The sequence below is a fragment of the Quercus robur genome, chromosome 4, assembly GCF_932294415.1.
Source record: "Quercus robur chromosome 4, dhQueRobu3.1, whole genome shotgun sequence".
In the NCBI taxonomy this organism is placed as follows: domain Eukaryota; kingdom Viridiplantae; phylum Streptophyta; class Magnoliopsida; order Fagales; family Fagaceae; genus Quercus; species Quercus robur.
Genome location: NC_065537.1, coordinates 85,450,992 through 85,461,540, shown reverse-complemented (window position 1 = coordinate 85,461,540; position 10,549 = coordinate 85,450,992). Strand labels below are relative to the sequence as shown.

General features: G+C 34.6%; 1 protein-coding gene across 1 annotated transcript; it reads left to right on the top strand.

Moving 5' to 3' along the window:
• On the top strand, positions 1 to 3,522 carry LOC126724135 (G-type lectin S-receptor-like serine/threonine-protein kinase LECRK1). The gene has a single exon (XM_050428439.1). The coding sequence runs from the start codon at positions 153 to 155 to the stop codon at positions 2,649 to 2,651; it is 2,499 nt and encodes an 832-aa protein (XP_050284396.1). The 5' UTR covers positions 1 to 152; the 3' UTR covers positions 2,652 to 3,522.
• The last annotated feature ends 7,027 nt before the right edge of the window (positions 3,523 to 10,549 follow it).

Below are 10,549 nucleotides of genomic sequence, written 5' to 3'. Positions count from 1 at the left end.
TGCTGCCAGCATTCTGGTCTTCCCGACTATTTTGACCATTGAAAAAGTTAAAATAAGGCTCTTAAACTCAATCACGTTTTCCATGGCTACACAAAGCTCGTCATAATAAGACCACCATTTACCACTTACGTATTAGCTCTATCTTTTTTCCAATGGCTTCTGCAATTGCTCTTTTTTCCTATCATTTGCTTGTCTTTGTCATCACCCTTCTGGTTCCTGCAATAGCTCAAGTTAATACCAACGTAAGTGTGGGTTCAGCTCTCTTTGCCACTGATGATAACTCCACATGGACTTCACCATCTGGTGATTTTTCATTTGGATTCCGCCGCTTTCCCGGTCAACAAGATCAGTTCCTTCTTGCAATCTGGTTCGCTAAGATACCAGATGAAACTATAGTTTGGTCTGCAAACAGAGATTACCCGGCAGCGAGAGAATCAAAAGTTGAGCTTAACACAGTTGGGCAACTTGTACTCAAAGCTCCAGGTGGATGGGAGTTGTGGAGGTCCAGCAACAATGAGAATCCTCAAGTATCAAATGGGGCTATGCTAGACACCGGGAATTTTGTTATAACAAGCACAAACTCAAGCATCTTATGGAATAGCTTCGATAAACCAACTGATACCATCTTACCAACCCAAGTATTGGGTTCTGTGAGCAGCCTTTTCTCTAGCATGTCCGAGAAAAACTGCGGGGTGGGTAAGTTTCAGCTCCGTTTCAGGCAGCAAAATATATCAAATTCCTCATACGATCTGATACTTAATCAAATAGCTGTCTACACCCAAAATACTTATGGAGCATATTATACTGAACATAATGCTTCTGAGCTGATAATGGATAAGTCAGGCTACCTTCTAGTCAAGAACTCACTGGGAGGTATATCCAACCTTTCATCAGAGGGCGAGGTCTTGATGACAGAGTCAGACTCATACTACAGGGCAACACTTGACTTCAATGGTGTTTTCAGACTCTATTCTCACCCAAAGAATTTTACTGGAAACCAAACCTGGTCTGCAATTCGGTATGTTCCTGAAAACATCTGCCTGGATATTTTGGACACTTTTGGAAGTGGCCCTTGTGGTTATAATAGCATATGTTCACTGAGAGCTTATGGTGAGCCAGAGTGCCAATGCGCCCCAGGCTTCTCTCTCTTGGATGTAAATAACAAGTATAGTGGCTGCAAACAAGATGATGTAGGCTACATGAATGAATGTAACGAGATGGGTACTGTGATTTCGGAAGATCAATTTGAAATCTTGGAGATGGAGAATGCTGATTGGCCTTTAACTGCCTATGAACTACTTCAACCCACAACAGAATTTGAATGCAAGAAATCTTGTCTGCACGATTGTTATTGTGCAGTTGCCATTTTCCAGGATCCGAAATATAATAATGGCACGGGAAGATGTTGGAAGAAGAGATTACCGCTTTCTAATGGGAGGTACAACCGCAACGCTGTTGATAGAAAAGCACTATTCAAAATATTGAAATTGAATAGCTCTTCACAAAATCCTACAAATCCAGATCCGGGCCACAGAAAGCAGGACCAAGCAATATCGATCCTTGCAGTCCTCCTAGGTACTTCTGTATTTTTTAACTTCTTTTCTGTAGTTGCAATTTCTCTTCTTGTCTTTTGCTTTTGGCAAGAAAAACTACCAAATTTCTATAGAACCTTACATACGAAAGACCTTGACATGAATCTGCGTTCATTTACATACAAAGATCTTGAAGAAGCCACTAGCGGGTTCAAAGAAGAATTGGGTAGGGGTTCTTTTGGCACTGTTTATAAAGGGGTAATAGTATCAAGTTATAGCCACTATGTTGCTGTCAAGAAGCTAGACAAGATGATAACAGAAGGTGAGAGGGAATTCAAAACTGAAGTAACTGTGATTGGCCAAACTCACCATAAGAATTTGGTACGGTTACTTGGCTATTGTGATGAAGGTGAACACCGAATTTTGGTGTACGAGTTTATGTACAATGGCACATTGTCGAGTTTCCTCTTTGGAGTAATAAGACCTAGTTGGCAACAGAGAATGCAGATTGCATTAGGAATTGCTAGAGGACTAATGTACTTACATGAAGAATGCATCTTGCAAATCATTCATTGCGACATAAAGCCTCAAAACATACTCTTGGATGATTTTTTTACAGCCAAAATTTCTGACTTTGGATTGGCAAAGCTTTTGATGAACCAACAAACCCGGACACTCACTGGCATCAGGGGTACTAAAGGCTATGTTGCACCAGAATGGTTCAGGAACACACCAGTCTCAGTAAAAGTGGATGTTTATAGTTTTGGTGTCATGTTGTTGGAGATCGTTAGTTGCAGAAGATGTGTGGAAGTTGAGATGGAGAGGGCAGCAATACTTACAGAATGGGCATATGAATGCTATAGTAGCGGAAAAGTTGAAAGATTGGTGGAAAATGATGAAGAGGCTATTAGTGATATTTATTGGGTGAAGAAGCTAGTAATGGTTGCAATTTGGTGTGTACAGGATGTGCCATTATTGAGGCCTTCCATGAGAGAAGTCACTCATGTGCTAGAAGGCATTCTTGAGATTTCTGCACCCCCATGTCCTTTTCTCTACAGTTCAACATCCGAAGCTGAAAAGTCATCCATGGGATTTTCAAATAATAGTATGAAGAAATGAACCTGCCAATGTTGGGAGGCTCATTACTTCAACTAGTCTCCGTGTAGTGTCTAAGTGATGTAGTGTCATAATAGGCCAGATAATTTCCAAATAAGCATTTCTATGACTGCCTTTGAAAGTTTAGTCATTTGGAAAGATTTCATTAACCAATAGATCTTGTCTTGAATTTAAGCTTAGTACTACCACTTACTAAGTGTGGTGTGTCCTGTAAATTTCCATGTTTGTCTTGTAAATGTGTTTTGACCTTTAGTTGTAACTTTGGGGGTTGTTGGTGTCTATAGTCTATAAATAGTGTGGATATCTACGAATTTAAACTACTATAAGTCTTTCATATTGATTCTATTGAATGGTATTTGTGATATGGATTGGGTGAAGAAGCTAGTAATGGTGGCAATTTGGTGTGTGCAGGTTGTGCCATTATTGAGGCCTCCTATGAGAGAAGTCACTCATATGCTAGAAGGCATTCTTGAGATTCTGCACCCCCATGTCCTTTTCTCTACAGTTCAACGTCCGAAGCTGAAAAGTCATCCATGGGATTTTCAAATAATATTATGAAGAAATGAACCTCCCAATGTTGGGAGGCTCATTACTTCCACTATTCTCCGTGCAGTGTCTAAGTAGTGTCATAATAGGTCAAATAAGCTTTTTCATGATATCCTTTGAAAGTTTAGTCATTTGGAAAGATTGTCTTAATCAATAGTTCTTGTCATGAATTTAAGCTTAGTGCTACTACTTAAATGCATTGAAATTCTACGCTAATGTGGCTCTGTGGGGGTTGTTGGTGTATGTAGTCTATATATGGTGTGGAGATGTATGAATTTTTTTTAGATTAGGAAATTTATGAATTTAAACCATGTAAGTCTTTCATATTGATTATATTGAATGGTATCAGTGTGTCTGAAAATCATTTCCTTTCATCTATGTCATGTTTGAGCATAGCTTCCACTTTTCAATCTCCTACTTCAAAACTTTCTAATCCTGCACTTCCTCCCTCATCCAATTATTATCTGAATAATACTCTATAGTTTTCATAATGATGATCTAATCAATATATTACTAAAAGCTGAAGCGTAGCGTTTAATTCTACTGCTCTCACGTTGCGCCACATCAGCTGCCACGTCATTCTCTTTGTAAATAAAATTATTTTCCCTTCAATTTTTAAATGGTTTAATTATGCTGCTCTCACGTTGCGCCACATCAGCTGCCATGTCATTCTCTTTGTAAATAAAATTATTTTCCCTTCAATTTTTAAATGGTTTTTATAATTTACAGCCCTATAAATCCCAGCCCACTACTTCTCTATTTACTCCCACTATCACCCTATAATAAATTTATATAATTAATCCAGCCCACCTCCCTATAAATCCCAGCCCACTACTTATTTATTTTCTCCCACTATCACCCTATAATAAATTTATATAATTAATCCAGCCCACCTTTTATTTATTTAGTTCCACTATCAAGCTCAATCCAAAGCCTTTTCAGTTTAGCTTAAAGGGGGAAAAAAAAGGAGGCTTAAAGGGAGGATAATATTGCGTTCAGGGTTTTGAAGATATCAAACATTCAAGCCCATTTGAAAAGAAAAAAGAAAAAAAGGGAAGCTTAAAGGGAGGATAATATTGCGTTCAGTGTTTTAAATATGTAACGTAGAGGGGAGATCAAAGGGAGCAAAAAGGGGGAAAAAAAAGGGAAAAAAAAAAAAAAAAAAGAGGCTTAAAGGGAGGAGCCGGTTTGGAAAAAAAAAAGGAAAAATGAAAAAAGGGGTTTTAAATATGTAACGTAGAGGGGAGATTAAAGGGAGCAACAAGGGAGAAAAAAAAAAAAAGGAGGCTTAAAGGGAGGAGCCGGTTTGAAAAAAAAAAGGGAATGTAACGTAGAGGGCAGATTAAAGGGAGCAAAAAGGGGAAAAAAAAAGAAAAAAGAAAAAAAAAGGAGGCTTAAAGGGAGGAGCTGGTTTGGAAAAAAAAAAAGGAAAAAGGAAAAAAGGGTTTTAAATATGTAACGTAGAGGAGAGCTTAAAGGAAACAACAAGGGAGGGAAAAAAAAAGGAAGGAGTCTTAAAGGGAGGAGCCGGTTTGAAAAAAAAAAGGGAAGCTTAAAGGGAGTATAATATTGCGTTCAGGGTTTTAAATACGTAACGTAGAGCAAAAAAAAAAAAAAAAAAAAAAAAAAAAAAAAAAAAAACAGATGTACATTCAAGCCGGTTTGGAAGAAAAGAAAAAAAAATAAAAAATAAAAAATAAAAGAAAAGGGAAGCGTTCAGGGTTTTGAAATATTGTGTTCAGGGTTTTGAAATATGTAACGTAGAGGCAAGCTTAAAGGGGGAAAAAAGGAAACAAAAACGTTGAAGCCTTCAGGTATTGCTTGAGAAAATAGAGAGTTTGAAAGCTACCCACCTTCCTGCTCTATCGTTTCTCAGTAACGGCTGCCTATCTGATTTCCTTCCTCCCTTTATTCCTTTCCAGACGATTTATAAATGCTGACAGAACCTCCCTCCTTTGGTTGAGGTATCTCTACATCTCAATTCTTTTTTTGGGTACAAAACTTTTATGCTCTATTTATATTAATATGAGATGCTTTTATTTTTATTTTTTTATTTTTTTCGTTTGTTTGTGTTTGTGTTTATATTATTTGAGCATCCTTGGCAGCCTCACACCATCGATGTAGTGGCTAATGAGCAAGGTAGAGGGTCGTTGCAATATTGAAGAAGAGCGGAGCCTGTGAACAATGTAAGCGAAAGAAGGAGCAGAGATTAGAGATCACCATCGGCGTGAGACGCACTTGCATTGAAATATAGATTTCAGAGGCAGCCGGGTCAAGATTTCAATCAACAAACATTCGGGAAGATCATCTATTAACAGATGGGGAAGATCATCTATTGACAGACGTTGAAGAAGAGAGGAAGAGCATCGCATAACATCCATGACTAATCACTCAGAAAGAGATAGAACCGTAGAGCAAGAGCAACAGTGTTTGCGTATATACTCAAAATTAAGTTCAAGTAGATACTTTTATAGACCCAGTCGAAATTGTGTTTTTCCAAGAATATAAACATTAGCTATTATTAAATTTTTTTTTTCTTTTTTGGGATAAATGGTGGTTTATTATTATCATCATAATTATCATATTATGGTATTAAGGTTTTTTGGCAAAGGTTGGCTTCAATGCACCTGTGCATTAGACCTTATGAAATGTTGATCGAAACTTCACAATTATTTGATGTGTGTCCAAATTCCAATGGACCCAAGTTGGTTAATATCATATCATATCATAATAAAATGTTGATTGAAACTTCACAATTATTTGATGTGTGTCCAAATTCCAATGGACCCAAGTTGGTTCATATCATATCATATAATATATAATATACTATATAATAAAAGTTAGGTTTAGAAGCTGTGGTTGCGCCAAGTAGTTTCACTAAATTGCAGATTTTTTTTTTTAGATTTTTAGATTTTAAGAAAAAATATATACAATTTTTCTTCTCCTATAATTTCTAAGTTGATAAGAATCTTAATTTGATTGCAATCCAAATTCTTCATCTAATCCATCTAATCCTTATTTTTTACAATATATTTGTTCTAATTAATTTATTTGGATAAAATAACAGTAAGTGTTTTAACAAAACGTGCAACCTACAATAAGTATTTTCTAAAATTTTAAAAAGATATTAAATTTAGTTGGTTGGTCTATCTAAAATATTATCAGCAAAGCCTAAAATGAATAGGATAGAATTACCTAGAAAAAAAAGAAAGAATTTCAATAAATAAAAAATACAAAAATAAAGCAAATAAGATAGAATTACACAAAAACAAACAAAAGAATATTAACATGTTGTGTATAATTTCTCCTATACAATATTAATTTGGTGTTTGTCATTTTTGTTAATTTTTTTAAGTTCCTTTTTTTTTTGGGATAAATATGCATTTTATGTCATCTTTTTCCTAATAATCAAGTAAAAAAAGAAAGTAGTATTTGATTTACAACTACAACTACATTTGTGTCTATCTAAAATGTTATCAACAAAGCCTAAAATCAATAGGATAGAATTACCTATATATAAAAAAGGATAGAATTTAAATAAAAAAGAGAGATGAAAAATACGTGAAACAAAAAAGATAGAATTTAAAAAAAAAAAAAACGTGAAACAAAAATATGTTTTTTTTCCTTTGAAATGATGAAGAAAAAGTCATTCATCAATGCTTTAGGACTGGAAACAAACAAGCACTATTTTGTGTTGGAGCTCACAAATATTTTGTACAAGATCAAACTAAAGTGGGAAAACAAATCCTTCTTCAAGCAAACATAGAAGAAGACAAAAATGCAAAGTATGGACTCGCAATTGCGTTGTTATGCGAATCAAATGATGAAGGAATACAATTACTATTATCAATTCTAAACCAACCAAATGGAAAACAATTGCTGCAAAACTATCAACAAATCCTTCGACATACAGTTTTTGGAACAAACTCATTTTGCATCCCAAAAAACCAAGCATGCAAGAAAAATGGAGTGGGTCATTGGGATCATGAATGCCCTTACCCATATGGAAATGAAGAATTACATGTAACATGCAAAATGTGCTCAATTGACTTGGAAATGTACAAATTAGCCAACCGAGTTTGGTAGAAATTATGTTTCCAAAAAGCATAATACAATAAAATTTCCTCATCTTATTTATAATACTAATCTCTATCTTAAAAGGAATAGATCTTTTTTTATTATTAAAATTTAATAAAAAACATTTGAAACAACTTAATTACAGTCCTCTAAAGTTTTCACCTAGCATGACGCTAAGTTCGAATTTATAAAATTCTTTCTATCTAATTTTAAGTTAATTAAAATTTGCTAACTTGGGAAGACAGATGATCAACTCTTGACTGACTACAAGGCCAACTATAGTTCTATCCTTTCCACATCTAATTCCAAGACAATACCTTCTATCATCATGAATCCTACAATATATTGTTTATACATATATAATGCAACTTAAGTACTAATACATTCAAAAATATTTCAAATAATAACACGATCATAAAAAAAAATAACCACGCGCAACGCGCGGGTCCGCGACTAGTACTATATATAATAGCAGAAGCCTTTAAGGAGGTGCTACCACATTAGGAAAAAAAGGCCCCTTAAAATGCTACCACGTATACACTTTTAAAGGCCAAATGCCTGATAGTTACACCGTTTAAGGGCCTCAAATTAATCCGTACGTTTATTGTGTTTTCCACACGGTCTAAAATAGAACACGGTTAAATGGAAAGATAGAGAGAGCCTGAGAAACAAAGTGAATATGAGAAACAGAGAGACATGGTTTAAAATATCAGGTGGTGGCTTCATTCACTCAAACGCACACCTACAGAAAGCCATCAACACCGTTACTATCAGATTGAGAGATACAGAGATAGAGAGAGACAGTCCATAAGGCACACAGGAGTAGAGATTGAGGAAGAGAAAACTAAGTGCCATTAACACGTTAACATTGGATCGTCGGAACTACCATCGGTAAGGTTTTTTTTTCCTTTCTTTCTTAGATCTGGGTATGAGATTGGTTGGATTGAATTTATTAGGGTATTTGGATTACACTAGGTTTTGATTTTTTTTTTTTTTTTTTTTTTTTGGGTTTTTCACTGTAAAGAAACAAGATTTTTTTTTTTTTTTTTTAGATTACAAAAATTACTAAAAAAATATTGGTTTTAGTTTGGGTACTTCTGTTTCTAATCTTAACCAAATCGTTGGGATTAAATAAGTATAGGATTGAATGTTGCATTGATATTTATTTTAGGTTTTTTTGCCGTATACCCATAATCAGTAAAGTTTTTGTTTTTGTTTTTTTCCTTTTCTTTTTCAAATCTGGGGATTGAATATGATTTAGGTTTGAATTTTTTGGTTGGATTGCTTTAGATTTAGTTATTTGAGTTAAAAACTTAAAATGCAATCAAAACTCGAAAGGCTTGAGATACAGAGATATGAGAGACAGAGTTCATAGGGTGCCAATATGTAAGGCTGGCCATAACCATTAGTTTTTCCTCTACCATCCGTTCCATCGCCAGACTTAGATCACCGGAACCACAATCGCAAAGAGAAACAGTTCATAAGGGGCACATCGGAATGAGAGAGACTTAAAGTTCTAAGGAAAAAAAAATCCGTTCTAATTCTTATTTTTCAGATTTGTATATTCCTTTTTCTGTTATTGCTATTGTGCTCTTCTTTCTTTCCTCTTATTCTCTGAATTCTATTTGGTTTTTCTTTTCTTTCTTCTTACTTTTTTTTTTGTCTGCAACCATTCTATGGCAGTTTTTGTTGAAAGGTAGAACTGCAGTTGCTATTAAAAACTGTTTCAATATCAACAGGAAAAATTTGGGGCTTTTAGAATAATGACTTAGAGATTTGAGATTTTAAAGTAGAGAAAGAAAAATCAGTCTTCACACACAGTCAGATTGCCGAAATAGTTACCTGTAAAGTTCTGTTTTTAATTTTTAAAATCTTTGAAATACTTTGGTTTGATGGGAGCACATTGCATTAGAAGAAATTTTTGAAGAACAAAGTGGATTTTTAACAGAAAATGTTGAAGCCCAACTGAAGATTTTTGGCAAAAACAAGTTTGAAGAGAAGCCAAGAAGCACCATAGTTTTGAAATTTTCTAATTTGCATTTTTTTTTCATAGAATAATCTTCATGAGATCATGATTTGTTTTGGAAGCAATTTGAAGATTTAATTGCACTAACTAGCTTGGCTCTCGATTAAAATTTATCTTTATACTATTATAAGCAACGTGTGCTAATTAAAAAGTAAGAGTCTGGTGTTTTGTCATTTGATGAATTGCCTTGAATGTGTTTGATTTATGGTTGTCAATCGGCCTTAAATGCATTAAAAATTATTTAAAACATCGTCTTATATATGTATAGATTACAGAAATTACTAAAAAAGATTCACCCTAAAGTGTTCAAAACAGAAATCTTAAAGATGTCTTTTGGATCAAATAAGCTTTCTTTTAAAATTTTAGTTTAGTTTTTTTTTTTTTGTTTTTGTTTATGTTATACATCTTTAATTATTGGTTTTTTGTTTCTGCAATGGACTCTGTGTCGAGGCTTTCTTTAATTATGATAGGTTTTTTGTTTTTGCGGTTTTCTTAATTATTTTGGATTGTGTTGCGGTTTTCTTAAAATTGTATATTTCTCACAAAAGCCATTGTTTTCAGTGATATCCAGTTTCCATGAAGAAGAAGGAGATAGAAGTGGTGAAAGTAGAGTTAGTGTTGCCAACCCATCTTTGTTTCAAGCAAATCCAAACCTATCAGCACACAAACATATATCACACATCTAAATGCATGGCAATACCATTATAATGCTAATGTGATGTAATGTATGAGGTTTTAAACACATTTAAGTGAAAACCCAACCCAAAATTTCAATGAAAGCTCATCAATTTTGAAAAACCCCAAAAATTTTCAAAAATCCAAAATCCTAGGTTTCAAAAACATGAAATGCATGAATGAAAAAGGATTAGAAGCTTACCAAGTGAAGAAAAACTTGAAAAACCTTGTAAAATCCTTGAGAACCAAGATTGGAGTGAGATTGGAGTGTTTTTGGGATAGAAACAGAGAAGTATCGAGAGAGAGATAGATAGAAATGAGAACCGGATCGCGTAGAGGCTCTATATAGGAAAGCCAGTAAATCTCGACAGATGCAGGTATCGAGAGGTATCGAGCGATCTTTCGAGGAGGTGTCGAGGAAATGCTCGTCGACAGCTGAGGTGTCGAGGAGGTATCGAGGATCAATTCATCAGAATCAAGAATAGAAGCTCAATCGATCCACCAGGTGTCGAGAAGCTATCGAGCATACAGACCCAATCTCAATCGATCCACTAGGGATCGAGGTGTAGGCGAAATT

Bases quoted from the DNA above. Each gene is read 5' to 3' on its own strand.
- LOC126724135 (XM_050428439.1), top strand. From the start codon at position 153: ATGGCTTCTGCAATTGCTCTTTTTTCCTATCATTTGCTTGTCTTTGTC.